Here is a 23,497-nt window from a genome sequence, read left to right as displayed (position 1 = left end):
AATCTGAACCAAGTTGATGGTGACATCAATACTGACAAAAAACAGTAGAATCTTTCTGCGCTCGACAGTGTGACGTTGGTTGTCATTGGTACATACAGGATATTCTTAAAATGAATTTCCCGCTCTCACATGACTTGAATTTTTATTCCTGTAAGTACCTGTTTTTAGTTTTCCCACATTAATAGTTTAAGCAACACGATAATTCGTTATTTTAATTATGAAAAATTATATAACGTAAGGATTCCTGTAAAATAATCCTATGATGGAATTACATTTGTGTGTAAGTATATTGGTATTCTTCGGTAGTCACCTATCACGGAGATTTTTGTGACGTCGCATTGTTTGTTTTTACTTATGCCAGTATCGACTTGGTGAGATGGAATGTAGCAAAGCTAACCAAGAACCCGCTCATCTGTCAATGACGATAGGACCGCCATTTTCTATCGGTTGGTTTACAACTTCGCTTACTTCGGGGATCATTAGGGAGGGTTCAAGTGGCGAGGTATTTACAGTGGTGCCCATTCAGTATCCACCTGTAGTTGCTGGATCATCTGATCTTGGTCGTTGATCTAAAGTAAAGTGTCGGCCATTTGTGGAACTGTCTCGAAAGTCAGTTCGGAAAAACCATAAGTCGTTTTAAAGGAACTAAACAGTTACTGCTTATGAAAAGAAAATTTCGAGAAAATAGATAAACAATAACTTTGAGAAAAATAACTTATCTATTACGGACATTCAAAGAAACAATTAATAGGTGGCGTTGTTATAAGTCGAAGTATCGCGCACTCATATTTGCAAATCCATGTAAATTGAGAACTTAAAGTTCGAGTAAATAAATATAAAATTTAATACTTTTTCGAAATAAAAATGCTAATGTTTTAGAAAGAATAACATTAAATGTTCGTTAGTGTTACCTTGAAAATATTTATTCTATTATGTAATTGATAAATTAAATTTCAAATTGTACAATAGAATGAAATTGATCGGACTATCATCGCGCAGACATGACAATCCATGAACATACTTCGTGAAGTAGCTGTCTAGAGAAATCTTTTTAAAATAAAATATTGACGAAAATGGATGGAAATAAGCTTCGTTAAAAATATTGTATTCAGTGATATATTCGAAAAGTAATATGCAAAAATTCTAATCTGATTCAATATAAATTAAAATTCAGATTTTTGTTTCTCATTTTGAAAATAATTTCAAAAATCTTTAACTTTACAAAATTCACTTGTGAAAGAAATACAGATGAATAGCATTTATGAAAATATTTCCAGATTTTATTAAGTATGAATGCGATTCAAAATTCTAATGACTAATTGGCAAGTCATATTTCTGATAAAACTGAATATTTAAACGGCTTCTTCATAATAAAAATTGCCGGGACCAATTTGGCTTTACAGAAAAATATATTTCTAAACGACTATACATACATAGATGAGTCTAGCTGATTTGTCCCTTCACACGCTGTACGAGGCAATAACAGTTCCACCGGCGAAGTCGGCCTTTCTTTATAGGCTACCATTCGCCGCAAAATGTAAAATAGTTAAAAAGTCCTCTAGCGGTGGCACAGCATAATTAAAATTAAAAAGGTACATTTAATAAAAATTGCCGGAACCAATTTGGCTTTACAGAAAAATATATTTCTAAACGACTATACATACATAGATGAGTCTAGCTGATTTGTCCCTAAATGTACCTTTTTAATTTTAATTATGCTGTGCCACCGCTAGAGGACTTTTTAACTATTTTACATTTTGCGGCGAATGGTAGCCTATAAAGAAAGGCCGACTTCGCCGGTGGAACTGTTATTGCCTCGTACAGCGTGTGAAGGGACAAATCAGCTAGACTCATCTATGTATGTATAGTCGTTTAGAAATATATTTTTCTGTAAAGCCAAATTGGTTCCGGCATAACTTTAAAAATAAGTTTAAAAATCTAATAAGTTACTTTGATTTCTTAATAACCCTCTTAGTTCCTTCGGAGCGGAGAATCAAATAGTGTAATTAGGAAACAATTCAATGTTCAAAACAAACGTCAAAATTACAAAATAAACAATATATTATTTAATGAAGTATTAAACAACAAACTGTAATGGTGGTGACATACTTAGGAATTCTTAGTTATTAATTTTCATTATCAATAATTAACTTTTTAACACATTATTAACAAATATTTTTATATTTCTAAATACATTTATTGAATGTAAAGTTAGTGATTTCAAAAATTAGCACTGTTTTTTTTTTTTAAATAAAAATTTTATAATTTTCAAATTATATGTCGTTATAAATCTGAAAACTTTGATCTGACATAGCTCATGAATTTGAAAAATTAGTTTTTTTAGTTGACAACAACTCCATATTGATTGAAATCTATTATGGGTTTTATATTATATAATTGCCATTTTATTTATGACTAAGGGAAGGATTTGTACGCACGTGCATGTTTTTCCCTTAAAGGCTATGATGATGAAACCGCGATGTAAATGTAAACACGATTTTGATCCAAGTGGATCGAATTAGCATTGTCTGATAATGCATATTTTACATGTATTTTTAAAACGTGTGTAAAATGAGCGTTTTATTTTTACTGCATATTTTGTAGATTTGACTATTTTTTGGATTAAAACGCTTTATAAATATGCGATCATGCAAACAAGTTATAAAGTGCTACTTTTTCAAATGATCTAGGGCTAGGCTATAGTCTGTGTCTGCTATTTGTGCAGTGAATCTTTTTGCTATTGAGTAGCCGGGGCAGCCTGTAAGTCATCACACATGTAACTTATATATTCAGTTTTATACTGTCGACTACTTGCCATCAAATAGATCACGATAATGCTATCGATAGTTCTGCAGTCACTATCGAATATTTCCGAGGCCGACGTCAAAACTGGATCCGGTTGTTCTAGTGTAAATCTAGCCTTAATCGCCTCGACCATTCTGCGGTAGTACAGTACTTGACCAAATATCCGCCTTCCAGAAACCCAAAATTGCCAGAAAACTAGCTACTTTTGAAACTGACCGGTTCTGAACTTAACAATATGTTGTAGTTCGTCGCGCGGCCGCTTTGTTTTTTTTTCGTGGCCTACGCATCGCACAACGCCATTTCTAGTGGCAAACGGTATGTTAATAAGTTTCCTTCTTTACTTTCCATTGTTTTTTCTACGATACAAGAATTGATTTTGATAAGATAGGATTGTTCTTCGTTAAATAACATTCTACATTATATTAAATAATGGAATAAATTGTACATTTTTACTGTAATAAACTGAAATAATTGTCAGTGGTATCAGCTAAATCTAAGTTGATCCAAAATTATCATGAATAATAGTTTAGTTCTTAACAAGTTCTGTACTGTTTGAAATGAAGAACAAAATTTACTTTAAAAGTAAAAAATAGTTGAGAATGTCAAATATTTCTAGTTACGCGAAAAACTACCAATTTTTAAGTTATTTACAAGTTATATGTATAAAATATATTCAAAATAATCTCCTATACATTTTAAAACTAAATTTAAAATAAACTTAACCAATTATTTTATTCAAAAAGCATAAAAGAAAAAACTAAAATACCATTACGTAGTGTGCGCTTCTTTAGTATGAAACCTGCAGTATTTAAATACTTTACAAAATAGAAGAGATAGTCAATAGTCGTACAAACATTTTAACTTTTCATTATACATCTTTTTAGTGTAAATAATTTTACATGAGACCATTCTTCAGTTTGTTTTAAAATAATCACGTAAGACTCTGATATTTGTTTTGAAATTTATTATAAATTATTTTCAACTTTTAAGTTATAAAAATGATTGGAAATAATTAAATACCATATAATTTAAAAATAGTCGTAATGCTTCTTTTCTGCCATTCGATCTCTAATGAATTAGAATAAATTAAAAAGCTACATAAATCTGGATTAATAGTCATTAGAAACTTAATACAGATCGTGAGTGAAATTTTCCTTATTTTATAATCATGATCAGGCCTACAGGCTAATTCATGCCACTTCCATTTATGAAACTTCAATACAAATGACAGATTTGAAGATATGTCAGTTTTTTCCTTACATCATCAGTTCTGAAAATAGTTATGAGAAAATTCTCTGAATTTTCCCACGTTAGATCATCTGTATTAATTTTTGTTTTTGTTGTAACCGATTTGTTTTAAATTAAGATTAAAAAATTACCACTTTTTTTCTCTCCGTTTAATATTTAAGAACTTAAACATCTTTCCAAATTTTAATACTGTAAAACAAAATTTCCATTACGATCGTCTAATGTTTGAGTTGCAGAAATTATGTCAAATGATATGCCCATTAGGCATCATCCATAAATTACATAACGCTATTTTTATACTTCTCAACTACCGTCCCATTCGTGTATAATGTTCTGTAACGATATGGCACATAAGTACACCCAAAATTATACGACAAACATCCTCGACCACCCCCTTAATTGTATTAGGAATAATACACATCACGAACGTTACATTATTTTATTAATTACATGTGTAATTACAAAGCAATGTGCTTCGCTAAGCAACACTTCAGAAACTAAAATAAATTATCTCTTTACTCAAAGGTTGAGACCCCAGCATTACGCAACATTTTTGTAAACATTTCTCACCTTTTTGTAACGAGTCGTAACGATTACCTGTAACCATCCTACCCATATCTGCGTCACATAATTTATGGACGGTTCCTATCTTCCATTTTCAATTTGCAATGTCTTGTGGATATTAATATGCAATATATCTCGTTTAGTTCGCAAATATAATTAATTAGCATATTCCGAAAATATATCGAAACGATTAAGTACAGTTGAATGACATCATATCCTTTTTTAACCGTATAAATTTTATCCAAAAATGTTTAAAAATTACAGACGTGCCGGGCGTATTCCTGGAAATACTATCTATTAAAAGAAAATAATTCTTAGTATTACAATGGCCATAAAATAAACTAGTCATAAATTAAATTTATTATATCCGTAATTCAAATAGTATATGAACTACGATAAAAGACAAACGGATAAACGTAAATTACGATATTTCCATAAATATTTGTTAAACATCTACCAAAGATACTCCTAGTTTAAGCAATTTCGAATAATTTTTTCCTAGAAAACGAAATAAAATTTAGATACGTGTAATTATAATACAGGGAAGAAGACGAATCTCGTCGTCTTTCTCATCGATCCAAGCAATAGTTTTAGTTATAGCTGGAGTAATTATTTCGATATATTGAAACTGCGTGTGATACTAAAAAACTTGAATGCCTATAAAACATCAAGTAGATTACACTTATTTGAAATGTTATCAGATTTAAATCATATATTCATATTGCTTTTAAGGGAAAACAAAGTATGAGCGATTACGTGAACATTATTTGTATAACATTTAGGCTAAATATTGTCTTTGAATGACTTCTACTTAAATTCTAACTAGCGATTTTTATAAACATAACTAAAAATGGGTTTATGGTCTTATACTTAATTGAATTTATTAAAATATTAAACTCGATTATTGCTGTATTTTCTTGTTAATTAATGAAAATACACGTTATAAATTATTTACAAAGTTTAACTGTTTAAGCAAACAGCATTTACACACTGCTTATTAAGTCTACAATACAACATTAATACATGTTACTTATGCTACAACAGTGTTAAATAGCCATCTAATTGTACTGTACAGTACATAGATTAATGTTATGTTGTTTTATATATTATTATATTAATATTTTTGCTAGTTCTTAATATTCTAAATGGGCTTAATGCAGATCACTTGTAAATATAATAAATTTAGTAATTTAAATAAAATTCTTTAAAATTTTATTTGAAATATCAGATAAAACATGTTCCGATAATTGAGAAACCCGAAACATTTAAAAGTGATTTGAAGAACAAGTTGAATTTTTTGAGGAGAATTTGATAACCACGATATTCTCGGATTTATGCATCTTCATTCCTGAAGTTAATTGACCATAATGACATTTCATACAGTACTTGACAATGTTTGAAAACAAAAACAAAGATTTCTTTTTATTCACGTGGAGACGTAAAGTATTTACCCAGAGCTACACATGTAATTCAATGCAACCAAATTTTTACTAAATTAATTTTTCTTTTAATGGTTAAAAATATCATAAATGTATTTAACATAAAAACAAAAATCCTTGTACTTAATTATGTGTTTATGACAAATTAAAACGGGATCAAATCACGAAGAAAATATATATTTATTATTTTTAAATAAAAAAAAAAAGAAAATATTTAATTGTACTTTTATTATTATTTAAAATATTCTAAAAAGGAATTAAAATATTTTGAAATTGATATACTGTTATGAATTATATTAAGTATATATTTTAATTAAATTAAGAAATAGCTACCTTTTTTAATCACAGATGGCGCTTATCTCATTGAAATTTATCCAAACAGCATCTTTAATCAGAATTTTAAAAATATTTTTAAAATAAAAATATTCATTGGAAATAATTAAATTAATATTACTTTTTAATTTATTTTTATTTGTATCAAATAGAAATAAAATTTTATTCATTTTTATTTTAAATAAAAATTTAATATAACGTTGCAGTAGTTGTATTGTAGAAAATAAATAAAATAATGATTTTATTATACATAATTATACATAAAGAAATTTTTTATTTAATACTTAAAATTTATATAAATGTGTGTTTTAAATTTATTATTTCTTTAAAAAAATGGAGTCTTTCCTGTTTAGTTTTCAGAGGAACAAAAGTGAAACAAAAAGTAAACTATTATTATTTATATCTGATATAATAATGATTGTCAGAAAAAGAAATTTTATTAAATTTTTATGTAGTACAAATATTATTAATATTATAAGCCTTAATTTAGGAAGAACAAGTGATTCCCTCTCCTATCGACGGTCCTTTGTAAAACTGGAAACACTTTTTCACGATTAAAATGTTAATGTATAAGTCTCTGCATAAATCTAAAGAGGAAAAAATATAATCTAAATGACAAAATTTTATCGGGTACTTTACTTAAATCTACGCAAAATATATTCCTGGATGCATAACGATAGAATCTAGGCTAATTACCTTAACAACAAGAGAATTCAGGACGTTGCTCTGATGGTCAACATCACTATTTGTTAAGGTTGTGCCTCTCACTGATGCTGATCATTAGTACTAAAACTTGCATATTTCTTACAAATTGATGTTCGCTTCGTATATAATTGACCTCCTAACTTGGAATATTAGAATAGTTTCTTAAACTGTTTTGGGTGGATCATCCAAAATTCCTAATTTCTTTTTTTACTTCTTAATTTTTCTCTGCTTGAGTTTTAAGTAGTTTGATTAAATCTATAGTAAAACTTTAAAGTTATGACAATTGACATATGTACGATGAATAAGTTTTAAAAAGTAAGTAAATAAATCATCGAAATAAAAAATACTATATTATTAAATATATTTCTAAAAATATACATGTTTATGAAATTTCTAATATGTTTGTTTATATATACATACTATAAAATAGAAAGAGAACAAGAAAAATCCTTGGGTAATAATACATTATTTAAGGCGAATATTTTAAGTATATATATTTTATTACATATCTGGGTTATTTATTCGAAACTATAAAACACTATAAAATTTTTTCCGGTATTTGAATATTTCCAACTTCTAGATTAATTAATACAGATATCTAATTATTTACCTCCGTAAGAAAAGCATAGTTCAATTAACTGGAGAATCAGATATCCAAATATCTAGTGAGCTTTGATTTAACATGTTACAATACACTTATTCATTTACTAACGGTACTTTTAAATTTTCTTAATTTTTTTTTTTAAATTAATGTATCAAAATGTATTTACTAAGTTTGGTTTGACATACTCGGGATTCTGACATCATGCCAAAAGGATATTGAGCTATGATGGCCTTGTCCCAGTCATTTTATATTTAATATTTGAAACTGACCTTATTTTTTGATTGTATCTTACTTATTTTCTACTACCCAAAATTGTCTCGTTTCCATCTTCAAGTGATTAGTCTTGTAGGTCATAGAAATTTGATTCTTAAATTTAAAAAACTATTAGAGGTGTTAAAATGTGATTTATTTTTCTAGTAAATAAATACATTACACTCATCAGATAATTTTTTTTTTAATTAAAAATCTTTACAAAATTTAAAAAGATGTATTATTGTTTGTAAATAAACTTATTAAACTACTGAATATTCATTTTTTTTAAAAAAAGTTAATATATATTTTCCTAACATTCGCACATTTTATGTCTGTATTATATATTAGAACTATAGTTGATTATATAATAAGTGATATTATTTATTAATCATTTATTTTATAATATTAAAACCATTTAGGTTCTATTAAATGACAATTAATTTCACTTATATAGCCTAATTATTTTATAAAATTTTAACGTGTATAATTAGAATTTTATGATCGCTTTATATTGCTAAACACAGGACTTACTGTTGGAACTAAACAGTGTGAACTATAAATGTAAATACAAATTCAAAGAGCAAAGAACGGACATTTGAATTGTTCTTTACAAATAAAAATAAGAGTAAATTATTTATATTGGCACTAAGAAATCAAATGACTTGGCTACAAAATGTGTATAACAAAACAAGATTTAATCAGATAACCTAAATAGAATTAACTATGGAGGAGTGAAGTGTAACAAACCAGCTATGTGCTACCTAATGATAAGAAGCTTTGTGCAGCACATAAAATGTTTTGTGTTTATATAGTTGAGAATGTCGAACAGAAGCATTGTTGAACGAGTTACACACAACGGGTGATGAAAATCCTTAATTACTGTGTGAGAATTTATTTTAAAAAAGTACACGTTACAAAAATTTATTTTTAAACTATGATGGGGAAGAATTTCTTCCCATCATAGTTTAAAAATAACGCAGGAAATAATAATATAAATAATAATAAAGTTTCGAAGGATATTTTAAGCTTGATTCCTTGAAGGTTTGGTTGTTGTTGTTGTATTTTAATGTTATGGCGTTGCTGTTTAGTAGTTTTCAATATTTTTAAATTATCTTGCTACGTAGTTTAAAGTTCAGAAAGTTTTTAAAAATATAAGAAATTTTCTTTAGAAGGAAGAGGACGGAAAAATTCAATGGACGATCCACTTTATGTATTAAGAAAAAATTCAAAAATATATGAAAGTTTACAGAAAATATCAGTTTCATTGACGCAATAATATAACAATGTTATAAAATTATAAAACAAATATTTTGAAGTGATGTAAAAGTTATTAAAAACTAAATTCTCATTTTTAATATAATATAAAGAATTTAATTTAGAATAAAAAATCACAATAAAAAGTCAAAACTCTTCTCTTTCTAAATAATTCGACTCTGTAATAATCTGTAATGATCATTGAACAAAGATTTTTAAAAAAGAGATACTATCATGTATCACATAATTTAAAGTGAAATATTGCTAACTGAAAGATAAATATCAGCACTCATTTAAAAAAAAAAATTTACTCTGAGGGTACTAAGAATGGTTTTTTTTTCTTTCGTATGTCATTATGGGTTTTCCCAGGCCCACAACACATCGACCGGATAGCGAAGAATGTAACCTGGCGTATCCGGGTCAAATCGCACGTGGAAATTTCTGAAGATCCTACACAGACTCGAATTTGGAACTTCGGTACACTCGCTGGCTGATTCATGCTAATTCCTCTTTCAGACATATCCAAATACATTACGTTGTTCCAATAGGAATTATTTTTAAAAATGTATTTGCTGATTAAATACTTTTCATATTTGGTCCTTTTAATCCTGTAGATACCGAGGGTCTTTTTTTTTCTATTCCCATCTTAGATTAAACCAGATTTACAATGGAGGCAGCCAAGTAGTGGGGGATAGGGCCCTATGCATCCGATACAAACCGCCCATGAAAAATTCTGAGATGTTTTTTACCCGGATACGATCCCGGGTGTCCCAGAATGGTAAGCCTGATCTTAACTGCCTCGCGAAGGGTAACAGAAACAAATTATATGTAGAAATAACTGAAACACAATTAAAACTTTTGTTAGAATAATTCAAATTCTATAAAAATATCTATTGCGTAAAAATATTTCATATATAAATTATACAGCGTATTTTAACAATTAATAGCCTCTAAATCATAATGAAATTTAACTTCATTTTTATCTGTTGTTGTATTTTGAATTTTTCTTATTTTCAAACGCTTATCTTAAGCATTCTAGTTACTCGAATTCACAAAAAAAATGTGGTACACCTGTTGCTTACGATACGATACATTGAACTTTCTAATTTATGGTGACAACGTGAAATTCCCGGCAATTTAAATGACATCATCTGTTTTTGTGACGTCATGAGTCAGCACAATAAAGATAAGAAATATTTATTGGATAGGGTTAGGCATAAATCGTATATTATAAAGATTTCACACTATCTAAGGCAAGATAGTCCTGCTGTTCTGGGAAATAATGAAATGGTATAAACATTGCTGTAGGTCTATTTGATTATCTTACAAATATTTTCATTACCACAAAGTTTAATTTAGAGTTTGGTTCATTAAATTTAATCTTAGCCATAATTGAAATCACTTACTGAAATATATTCCATTACTTTTTTATTATTAACAGCGATGGGAATGGCACACGATCCCAAATTCACGAATTGTGTTGTTTAATCGTTAAAAAAACAAAATTGGATTTGTAATTCATATAAAACTTGGAAATACAAAGCTAAAAAAGCATCTGCTACAAAAATATTTGATAAAAGACAGATCGTAAATCCCTAAGGATAACTGGATAAGTGCCTCTTAGAATTCGAGGCAAGGCGTGTCTTTGTAATTAGATCTGAAGTAGTCCGCGTGACTTCTCGAAAGTGCACCAGCAACATATATAAATTATTAAAGCATTCCTTAAATATTTTTCGATTATATTTATTAACTGCAAATGTTCATCGATTGCCTTTTAATTATAATAAGATTAATTGTTAAGTAATTTTTTAAATAAAATATTTTCTGTGTGGTCTACTTCAAATTTCGAAAAAAAGAAATGCGACTGTTTTTACAGCACTTAGTGAATTCGACTCAATTTACAAATAGTAACAAAAGTCTAATACAGCTTTTTTAAATGAATCTATTATATGTAGCATATATTACATTCTATTTACAAGATACATGTAACAGATCCATGTAGTAAACTAATTTATGAAATGTAAACTTGGGTGTAATCCGTGAAATGTAAAAATGTAGGCATAATGAAAATATCATTTTATTCAATGAACTTCTTTTTTTTTTAATTTTAGGGAGTAAAGAATGCATCTACGTCAAACTGATTATATTTAAAAGTAAATATAAATTTAGTTCTATACACAAATTAGATATTCATTTCAAATTTAAATTTAATTAAATTCTTTAATTAAATTTTTATTGCATTAACGATTCTTAATTAAAAGCTATTAGAATAAATTTTTATCGGATAATTTAGTTAAAATCAGTTTATGTAATTTATACCATGAAATTTTGTTACTGCGTTAAACTTGTTACTAAACTATTTAACATCAATTCAAACTGAATTATTCTAATTTATCAATTAAATATTTTTAAAGATTAAATATTATTTTTTAATGTGTAATTAAATCTGATCGCTTTTGTATCTGTAATTCTATAGGTGGAATGGCATTTATTGATACAGGCAAAAATAAAAAAAATTAACCCACTTTCCATCATCAACTCACAAATAATAATGCTTTTTAATGAATGCGAGTTACGTGTCAATGATTTCGAATCGATTTTAAATGTCACAAACTGTAGTTTCAAATGAGAACCTAAACCGGAAACTCGGTGGTTTTTCTACTACCTTCGCAACATGATAATTGAAAGTTCTATACTTCTGAATGAATGACATATTTTATGCGGCTCATATGACACTCTTTACAGGTAAAAAGTAAGAGAAAATTCAATCATTCTATTTTCTGAGTTAAAAAAAATAAATAATTAATATATTGTTTGTATGTACTTGTTATGTACAGCATCTCCTGACAAATAGTAGCAATACTTAAATACTGTCAGAATTGTTTATATAACCGCATTATTTCTTTAAAATAGATTGCAGAAGCATATTAGGTGATTGATAATGTTTCCTTTAAAATCACTAAAAAGGTTTTTAAAATTAGAAACATGTTGTCTTTATATTTGCAAATAAACATTTAAATTTTAAAATCAATATAATAATCATAAAATTAATATTAATTATAAAATTAAATTTGTAATTTAACTATTAATTTTAGATAATTGTATATAATCTTTTAATTTATTAAATTTAAAAAAAAAAATAAATTTGTGTGTAGAAACATTAGCTAAGATAAACATTAAAAGACTACCTAATAAACCTTTGCAGTCTTTAAACCTTCAGACCTTTAAAAGTCTAACAAACCTTTAAAGGATTATATTTCTTCCTAATGATGATTTATAAATATATTTATTTACTTTTTTAACCAATTTAATAAGTGAGTAAGAAAGGAAACGAGACAGTCATTTATATTGCATACAATTAGTTTTAATATTTAATTTGTTTAGTCAGTTTTTAACTTGTTTACCTCGAAGTTTATTTATATTAGATATGAAGTTAAAATAATTTATTTTCTGAATCGTTCCATTTGCCAAATATTACAATAATGTAGCGTTGATATATAAAAAACTTTGATGTACACTTGAAAATTGATCATCACGTTTCGCAAAATCAATATTAAAAACTCATTCGGATGATTCTGAATAGTTTTTCCATTTTCAGATTGAATTGATAAATTTACTTTTGTAAATAAACAGGTTTTATGTTTATAAATGGAAATTCTCGTTTATATTTACGAGAACTGTATAAAAATTTACCGAATTTTCGATACTAATCATCACGAAATTCAGAGTTATGTCAAATTGATTTAACATTTATTTGAAAATGCATTGTTATTAAATATTCTGTTGTTATTACAATAATGTAGAATGTATTATACGCATATTACGTATGATACAAATATAGTTTATTTATCTGAATCCAGAACTATAAAAGAAAATTGCTTTACTTTATATTCTACTCAATAGATTTCTAATCTTTAGCACATTTCCTATGCACAGAAATGACAAAATTAAACAGTGCTTTTCACTTAACGTAAAGTAATTATGATTAAAGTAGCTATAACAAATAAATTAGGAAATAAATTTTCTTACTGGTAAAATTAAATAAATAACTGTGGTGAAACTACATAAACCTATGTAACTGGAAATCCGATACAAAACCTTTACCGTTGTAACCTTATATATCCGTTATCTACAGAACATTATTGTAAATAAACACAAAACATAATTCATAAAGTATTTCAGTATTTATATAATATTTTAAGTCACGTACAATCTTTATTTTTAAATTATAAATAAATATATATTTTCTAATTCATTTTTAAAATATATTTATGATTTTTCAGTTGTTTGGAGGAATATGCTTGGGACTTGTGTTTACTTATGGTACTCCAATATGGCTTCTGCTCGGACCTTCTTACGCTTTATTTATTACTAGTTCGGCAGCTGCCGTAATCGGAGCAACTGTGGCTCTTTTCTCTTACCTCATCTCTGCCCATACTTACAGAACCGTTCGAAGCACAGTTTATGTGAGTCTTTAAAGTATTACTATAAAAATCGTAATATTGCTTATAGTATTATCTTTAATGTAAAATTTATTATTAAATATCAAGATTTGCAAAATTATTAATCGTCTCTAGGTCATATCACGGCTTAGCTAACACTCACGAATTTTTAAAATCCACGGAAATTGTATGTGAATTTCCTTTGTGTACAAAATAGGAATTTTATTTTCTTTATTTATATACCTATTAAGGAAGGTTCAAAATCTAACAATAAACGAAAATCGTTCGTTTTGCGCGATAACAGAACATTCTTCACGTAAATGCAAATACAATGCAATTGTCTAAGAAGTGAAGACACGTTAACTTGCATACTTATGAATTTCAACATTTCGCAACATGAAATTAGGTAATTCGCGAGTTTACACGAAGTTTGGAAATTACAAGGAAACAGGATCGAAGCGTTTTTATTTACGAATTATTTAGTTCCAATGAAGGAAAAATTTTCCAATATTATCGTTTATGAGGAAAAACAGTTATAGTAGTTATTTTGAAATATATTAGCTATAAATTGTCCTACTTCATATTTGTAGTTTCACAAGAAGCCCAAAGACCCTTTCACATAAAAAAACAAAAGAATAATTAGAAGTTAAGTATGTGAAAACTCCAATAATTTAATAGTGAGATCACATCTAGAATAAAAAACGAATTATTGTATATCATTTAACTTCTAATCTATTCTAATGTCTTAATTATAAGATGTAGAATTTTCCATCTAAAAGAAACTTTGTTGAAGCTCATTCATGCTACAATTCGATGTCAAACTTTGAATATTTAATTTTTGAATTTTGAATATAGTTATTTTATCTATCATCGCTAGTTTCTAATGAAAAATTTATATTTACCAAAAATCTTACAGCCTATATTTTCTTGGTTATCAATTTTAAAATTTTGAAAAACCGTAAAATATGTGAAGATCCTACAACGCAATGTTTTTACTTGAATAATATATTTAAATTAACGAGCAAAAAGCCAGCCTGTAGACTTATACCCAACTGTAACGTCAATGACTCTTCGTTCTTAAACTGTAATCGAAGTTGTTATGATTTTAAAATAAATCAAAGAAAAACAGTAATATGTAACAGAGAAATACTAAAGTTTAAACTTTCAACTATGAAATTCTTAACTCCTAATAATAAATTACATGATAAATCATATTTGTTTATTTATAAAAACAATATTTATTACTTAATAATAAAAAATCTTATTTATGAAGAATGTTATTGGAATATTCAGTGTTCTTAGTGCATAGCCTGAGACGATAATTTAATTAATGAGGGGAATGATGGTTTTATCTTTATACCTAATTAAGCTGTTCCTATGAGCGTTCACATAAAAAAACCATAAACACTAAATTTGATATGCTGCTGTCTTAATATGTTATCTATTTGAAAATATTGATGGCCGGATTTGGTCCATTAGCCGACTTTTGCCCACCTCTGCTATATTTCAAAAATAACTACTTATGAGGTTATCTTGTAACTTAGATTCGGTTTAGTCATTAATACATATAACAAATTCTTGAATTATGTTAAACTCAATAGTTTATTCAATAAAATCAGATTATTATTATAATATAATTTTTATAAATGAATAATTATTCTTACCACTGCTATTGAATATAATAAATTTTATAATTAAAAAATATGATTAGCTTAATATTTGTAACAGTTTTTTTTCAATAAAATTTACGAATTTTTACATAAATATTTAAATAAAAAACTTATTACCTTTTGTAAAATATTCTAATTAACTGGGAAGTGATTTGTAAAAATGCAAATTAACTTCATTATTATTGTATAAATTATTTTATATGAAAAATGATATTTAATAACTTTTTTAATTATGATAATATAGTAATTTAGAAATAATTAATTATCAAAAAATGTAAATAAATACTTTAACATATAAATTTCTTTATTATTGAAATAATAAAAAAAAATATACATTATTATAATCGGAAATAAATTCAAAATTAAATATAGATTTTACATAGTCTGTATAAAAAGAATTAAATAAAATTCTTTTAATTATTATTTTACTTTGAAACTGTTACCATGTATTTATAGTTCCCGGTTTAAAGACGTAATAATATTTTTCTTCGTCATTTAAATTTGACCTCATTTTGTAAAATGAAATTTATAAATAGCATTATTACATCTTTGACAGATATAGTTTATATCTCTCATATTTATTAATTAACATAAAATTCTACGCACAAAATATGAATTTATAAAAATCTTAATTACCACATACAGATCGAAAACTATAAACAATGAATGATTAATAATATTTATGAATTCTATTTACTTAATTAATTTTTCATTTTGTTCACATTTTCCTCCTAACCAAGGATCATTTAAGGTAATTACACTATTAACTTTATAAAATATATTACATAGATTATAGTTACTGTATATAATATTATGGGTCACAACATTCTCACGAACTCAGTGAGGCGATGCTTTACAATCTCTATTCCATTTGTTCTTCACAGGAAATCGTTCAAAATGTAGTAGCTTCTATATTATACATATCTGCTTCTGTCTTCCTGTTGATTCAGACTTCTGTATTTCTATGGCCTATGTATCTCATCATCCCATATTTTCAAGCTTATCCAGCTCTGATGACTGCGGGGGTAAAAAAATAAAAATCACATATAATAAAATGATCATACATTTTTATTATTAAATTATGATTTAAATGTCTTTATTCTTTCAGGTATTCGGAATTGCCAGTTGCTTGATACATATCTACGATGCTTACCACGCTTACAAGAGCTTTAAACGATAAACATTGATGATGTTTATTTAAAAAGTTTGAGTGCAATCATAAGTGTTTCGAAGTAATTTATATCATTCCAGTTAATGTTTTTTATTATTATAAATTATTTATAATTTGAATTGATCATTTATATAGTCTATTCCAAATGTTTGAAGCATTTAGTAAAATGGAAATTTAATTTGTGTTCTAATTTTATGCTTTTGTTAACATTTGAAAAAATATTTTAACGAGTTAAATTATTACAAGAAGATAATAAAAATTAAATTTTCTTTTTAATTATGATTTTGTGTGTGTTCGTTAATTGATTTGCGTTACGGTCCAGGAATATAATTAAATGTAAGACAATAAACAATTTTTTTAAATAGTTTTTTTTTAAATCCCAGACGACCAAACTCTTGTGTTTTATGAATCAGATTCACTTAGCGACCTATTTCGGGTACTAAATTAGTAATTTAAGCAATAAAACACAATTTCAATTAAATGGCGAGTAGTGAAACGTTATGCGTAACACAAAGTTCGTATTTTAGATAATTAATTTACAAAACAATTATGAAATATAATTATACATTTTGTTCTTTTAAATAAATAAAAAATGGTAGTAATAATGATAAGAAATCTAAAGTAATTATAAATAATTGAATAACAGCATGAAAAACTTAAATTTGCATCCTATTTTTACTCTTCTGAAAAACTTCGTTAAGGTTTACTGCACGTAATAAATAACATCTCGATTGTATCCACGCTTGACAGTTCGTTAGCGACTTCGATAAAACGAAGCCCAGCTACATTTTATAAAATAAATTTTTAAATTCCAATTTTTTTAAAAACTTGCCATTATTTATTGAGGAAGTAATATATCTTATTTTAGAAGTTAGCGGCATACTCCGAAAGAAAGAAAAGACGTTTCTACAAAGATCACTTTATAATTGATTATTTTTATATATATTAATAATTAAAATAATCATTAAATTTTCATTGATGTAAAACATTAAAACGAAAAAAAAACATTTGCGGTATTTAAACGTATTTTTAATTGACAAGCGCTTTGAATAATTTTATTGTTATTAAGTACAGTAAAATGATACTGGTAAGGTAACAATGCACAGATGGTGGCGCTTAAATCACGTGTCTCGACAATTACGCATAGGTTTTAGTGTCAGACAGATGGCGCCACACCAGAATCATTCCTTCCATTAGGTGGCGCTAGCATAGGTAAAGGGCCATGTAACGAAGTGTGTGTGGAAGAGGTAGAAATCACGTTTATTCAAAACTCGCTTGTCAAAGAGGTGTGATTAAAACAACGGATTTCCTGAATATATCGCAATAATACAGGTAATTCGTTCCCTTTCTCTATTCTCCCGACTCTAATACGCATTATTTTTTACGAATAACTTTAATCTAAACAATTGTATATAAATTAATCGATAACAATTATACAAAAGCTGTCTGTCAAAGACGCTTTTTTTTAAAATTAGATTAACAAGGATTTTTTAAAACCGGAAAGTGTATACAGGTATTTTTACATAACATCGCATTAAAGTATTTTTATTTATGTTGATATGTAGGGTTTTTCTTTGCTTTTCTGTTATCTTATTTTACTTTTGACAACGCCAAAAACTACTTCCGTATCTATTTAAAGACTTCAAAAAATATTTAAACCGTAGTTTAAACTTTAAAGAATTGTTTACGGTTTTAAAAAACATTAAACTGTTGTTATTTTTTATTATTAATTTTAAGAAGGATTGATTCTTATAAGTTAAGAGGAAAGTATATAGTTGACCTTGAAAACTAGTTGAGGTAGAATCTTAATTTTTTTTTTAAATACGTTTCTCCGCCATTTACCTAATCTGGCAACGAGAAAGATTAAAAATAATTTTCCGAACGTTAAGTAAATAAATTCTTCTAAATTATTATTTAGAAGTGATTTGTTTACTCTCATTTATCCATATTTTCATGCTTTGTGCCGCATTTGGAACATTTCCGTTTATCCAATTATCTAAATTGCCTAACAAGAGCCAGGTAATGGGAAATCGGTGAACCGCATCTTCGTTTGTTTCGTGTTCTTCCGAATAAAACAAGAAAAAATATATCGAACTAGCCGATTTTTTTTAATTAAATAAATATTCCCCACGCCAACGAGTTACGCGTAGTTAAGATCATCCGGAGATTAACGTTGTAATACGCAACGTTTCTTTAGTTGTCTGCGTTAACGCATCCGTTAACGTGTCGTTCGGTAACGCCAAAACTGTGATACTTCCGCATCGAGATCAGTCGGGTCAACTGACGTAGACGTCAACCCCGAAATAGTCGATCTGTCTATTGGTTCCAGTCACGAAAATCTACATGCATAAAATTTCACTGCTAATTTTTTCCATCAATAATATAGTAATGTTAACTTCCGTGAAGATTGCGTAGCGAAGGGTCAGTTATTTTCTATGCCGTTCATTGTTCGATATGCCCGTTATTGTTTGGTGATTTCGTATGTCAAGTGCAATGACACCTGTCAAGACAAGTACATTGACTCGAAACCTTGATATTGTATTAAAAACAAGTAAAAGTCTCGAATATTTTTCTTTCTGTGTTTTATGAGGAATGAATAAAAATGTCTTTTAAAACTACAATTGTAATAATTATAATTTTTAACACTAAAGTAAAGCATGGATTAACTCATTTCGTGTCAAGGTATCTCGAGTGGTTCTGCTTAAATGCAGAGTACAAAAGTACTAAATAATAAATCTCAGTTGATGTCAATGTGGCTCTAACCTATTTTAGTATAATTTAAATTTTTGCCCGTCTGGTTTAATTTTCTTAAATACAAATACTGATCAAATTATCTAGGAACAAAAATAAAAACTGTACTCCTTAGATCTTGTTTAGAATTAAACTTTAATTCTCATATAATATTCTTTTTAAGATGTACTTTTAATTAGCTTAATTTATTAAATTTCTGTGTTTTATCTTTTAAAATACTTATTAGAATTGTTACCAGTATTCATGTAAGCAAAATATTTTAAAAAAATGTATTTTAATGAATAATAGAAAAGAAAACCAAAACATAATCAAATAGTTAATTATAAATTCCAATATAATTGATTAAAATCAATCTGATTATTAGGATTTTGCCAACTATACACAGTGTCTTTCTCTTAGTAATTTTAATTATAAACAGTTCTAATATGTTACTAACGTCATAATGTAATCACTTTTAAAAGTGATTAATTTTTACAACGATTTATACTTTAAATGACATCACGGAAATTTTCTAGCCATCATTTCCTTGACATTACTTTTAATGAGCTATAAATAGAAGCATTGAAATTCATTATGAAACGGAATTTAAAATTCCTAATTTATTACACTTTGCGGGGCTGAAACTTGTTGATCTCTTGTGTCACCTAGAAAAATATCCCCCTTAATTTTTATCCAAAAATGTTCATATCGATTCTAAAACAGAGATTACTTTAGGTTATGAATGAGTCACGTTCGCCTACGGACAATTTATCATTCAATAACCGAAGATAACTCGAGGACGCCCGAATCAGATCCTATATTTTCGATCTGAATCACTATACATTTAAAATTGGCACTTCTCTTTTATCATAGATTTTTACCCAAACGTACTATCCTTACGTGTCTAGTACAATAGCCTGACCCATTTTTCTTACTAAGAAATTTGTCGTACCGAATTGCGGGACACTCCTACGCGGTACTTGGAACACTTAGGTAAATAGACATTCAAAATTAGTTTCAAAAATGTGTGCAAAAAAAAAAACATAAGAAAAAATTAATTAAATATTAAAACATCTGGCGATGTTTAAACACTTCAAGTTATTCTTCGAAAGACAAATTTCGGAATTAAATTTATCAATCGCGGTACATTTTTCAAACGCATCATTAGCCTGCAAAATTTTGGAGAGCGAATTCTAAATATAAATCCAGACAAAGTATTTGTCGGAGTATTAAAATGCCTCCAGAAATAATTTATTTCTTTTTATCGCTTTAAAATGTTTCCTTAGATTCACATTAGTTCTATCATTTTTTTGGCGTTATCGTGTTAAAATAACGTAGGTAACCTGTTACAATGTCCGACACCGAAAATCGATGTGAATTTATAAGAAACTTTTCGACTTTTTTTTTTTTAATTCTATTTCTATCGAAGTTCAATACAGGTACATTACATCTTTTTATAGCGAAAGTAGCCTGTTTTCATTCGACTATCTCCATCCATCAAATTTCCTCGAGAACTCAAAAATGATTCGATAGATCGGATAGTACACAAGTTTCTACATTCGTTTATGTATTACACTTTAAATGATCGTAAATTCCGTTGCAGAAGTTTAATACGACGAAATTATTCGTCAATTTTATCTTCATTAATCGGACATTAAAATATTGTAATGCAAAGAAATTTAAATAAGCTTCCACTTTACGTAAATTTAAAATATTCAACTTTTATCTACAATAATAAAACTTGAGCGATATCGGCTAGTCTAGTTATAAATATAGAGCAATGTGCCGTCTTGGCGGAACTGGTTCCAGACTATTAAACATCTAAAAATCCCTAAAATTCGCCATTTTCCTAAGAATATGCGAATTTTGGAGATTTTTCTTAGAAAATAATTCATTCATAGACTTTGCATGCCATTGAGAAATAGACGAGGAAACTGTTGGGCTGATAACAGTTTATCATTGATAGGAATAGTACTGTATACGTAAGTATAAAATATACACATTTATAGATATAAATTTTATAGTAGTTTCTAATACAAAATGTGTTAAATTTTACTTGAATGTAACTTATGCATGTAAAAACAAGGAAATAATCACGAAAGTACTTAAAAATGCATTAGAAACGAATTTAAAAAAAATAATGAATTTATGTATAAAAGCATTCTCAAAAATTTTTATTAGTAAGATTGAATTGTTTTGCGTCAGGTGTTTAAAAATAGCGATGTATTTGTACTGTACATTCTGATATGTATTCAGGCGTCGTATCAGTGACGTAAATGCATTCTGGTCGATGTAAATTTGTTAAAATTACCAAACCGAGACATTTAAATAGATGGGGTTTATGGTTAACTTTTATTTTATGTAAATCGAAATTTTATTAGTTCGGGATTTTGTAATTGTATTCGTAACGTTTCATTTGTTTTCGTTACGTCAAAACCTAACAGTATGCTAATAATAACGAAATCAGGAAGCCGTAATCTGAAGGAAAGTTATTTAATAAATTTTTCAATAAATTATAAACTTTTTTTTTATATATAATTCTCGAGTGTGTGGAGTTTTTAAGAATTTTAAAGGTGATTGACTGGTAAACAGTTTCTTTATCTAGATCTATTATTCCACGAGATAGCTTTATTTTTTTATTTTTTTCTTTCCTCCCGAGGGAAAACCTGAGTAATTTTTATTGTCTCTGCTAACGGAAATGTCGATAAAATATCCGAAAGAAAAATTTAGTTGACGATGGTTTTCAATTTATAGTTCTGCTCGAATTATATTGAAAATACAAATTGCATTTTTATTGAATTGGCGAAAGATAAACTATTTCGGCATTCTTAGTCTCGAAAATCGGACGAAATGAAAGTTTAATGGAATTGTCTAAACTAATTCGGTGCTTTCTAAAAGTGTTTTTCCGGTATTTTTCTACTCGAGACCTGCCTCGAGCCTCTTCTCCATGCTAACATAGCCGTAAATAGTGTTGTTGGCGGCCCCCGCCGGGTCGCGACCGATAGTTTGAAAACCTCTAACCTGACTATATCAGGATACAATATCCTTTTTTAATTGCCGGCCTCAATGTGTAAATGCAGAGATTGCGAAATTTGGACCACTAGAGATATTTCGACAAGCTGAAAGGTTAAGAGAACAATTTAACCCGCGATGCTCTACATTATAAGTTCCTAAATTAAGTAATCGGTGTAATTTATTGCTTTAGCTATTTATTTGAAAATTTAACTCGACGATTTTTTTTTCCTACTTATGAAGTGTAAATACCCTTTAAAAATTTCGAGAAGTTAAATTTGACACACTATTGAATACTTTTCGTAATTCTTTCAATTTTTTTTTTTTAATTTTAATTCATCTCTGGCAATTTTAACTTGTAATTTAAAATGCATTTTTTTTTTTTTTTGTTGTTGTTGTTGTTTTCGTGATTTAGTAGCGCAGAAAAATATTTAAATTTATTAAAATATATGGAATTCTCTTGTTACGTAATTTTATTAGTGCAATTAAGCGTGGTAATTACGTTTTGTAGTTATAGGCACCACCTTAAATTAAAATTTCCAATAAAAATTACCAATTCAAAAACATTTTGCCTGAACGGGAATTTAAACTCATTCTGGGACAAAAAAGTAAAACTTGGTTGCCAAATCAGTTGTTACTTTTTTTTTAATTTTTCTTTGTTATTAAATCAAATTAGTTTTTTAATTCTGTTACTAAGATTTGATGACAAGTTTGCCCATCGCAATGTATAAATTAAAACAAAATATTTTAAAATATCAAGAATTATTTACTAATAAGATGGCAAGAATTATAATTTGATAAATTTATGCTTTTCTCGTGTAAAAATTAAAATATCTGCCGTAAACAAAGAATGATTATGATGATATTCACCTTTTATAATATGGATAATTTTTTTTTCTTGTAATAAAGAGAAGTTTCGTGAGAGTTTATCATTTTATCATAGCGTTATTTGTTCTTTCAAAGATTATTTATTTGATATTTGCGCTGATTAAGCTAAGAATTTTACGAAAACAAAATATTTGAACCTTTGGATTATTGCTTAATTTGAAGCTCTGTTGAAATTACATTTTACTAACATTACTGTTAGTCATTACTAAAATGTTAGTATTGACAACAGCAAATAACTGAAATAATCTTAAATAAATTCAAATGTTCTAAAATTAATCGGCCAAGTCATTTTCAAATGCAGTATGTATCTAAGTGAAATGTACCTCATTTACAAAACAGATATTTTGTATTTTAGAAAAAAAATTGCACTTTAGGTAACT

General features: G+C 27.3%; 2 protein-coding genes across 3 annotated transcripts in view; both read left to right on the top strand.

Moving 5' to 3' along the window:
• The window catches only part of sing (MARVEL domain-containing protein sing), a 35,333-nt gene extending 18,487 nt beyond the window's left edge, over window positions 1-16,846 (top strand). The window contains exons 5-7 of one of the 2 annotated variants that reach the window (XM_067264902.1): window positions 13,488-13,670; window positions 16,201-16,341; window positions 16,425-16,744. In XM_067264902.1, coding sequence (XP_067121003.1) covers window positions 13,488-13,670; window positions 16,201-16,341; window positions 16,425-16,496 — 396 coding nt within the window. In that variant the 3' untranslated portion in view covers window positions 16,497-16,744. Of the gene's footprint in view, window positions 1-13,487; window positions 13,671-16,200; window positions 16,342-16,424 lie in introns of both variants that reach the window. The other variant, XM_067264903.1, reaches the window with a different exon arrangement.
• Tep2 (Thioester-containing protein 2) overlaps window positions 1-23,497 on the top strand; it is an 89,136-nt gene that overhangs the window by 9,465 nt on the left and 56,174 nt on the right. The gene's annotated exons all lie outside the window — the stretch shown is intronic.

Source organism: Centruroides vittatus, unplaced genomic scaffold (assembly GCF_030686945.1).
Source record: "Centruroides vittatus isolate TY-2023 unplaced genomic scaffold, ASM3068694v2 contig_199, whole genome shotgun sequence".
NCBI lineage: Eukaryota > Metazoa > Arthropoda > Arachnida > Scorpiones > Buthidae > Centruroides > Centruroides vittatus.
The sequence above is the reverse complement of the archived record's forward strand: the minus strand, read 5'-3'. Positions and strand labels throughout refer to the sequence as shown.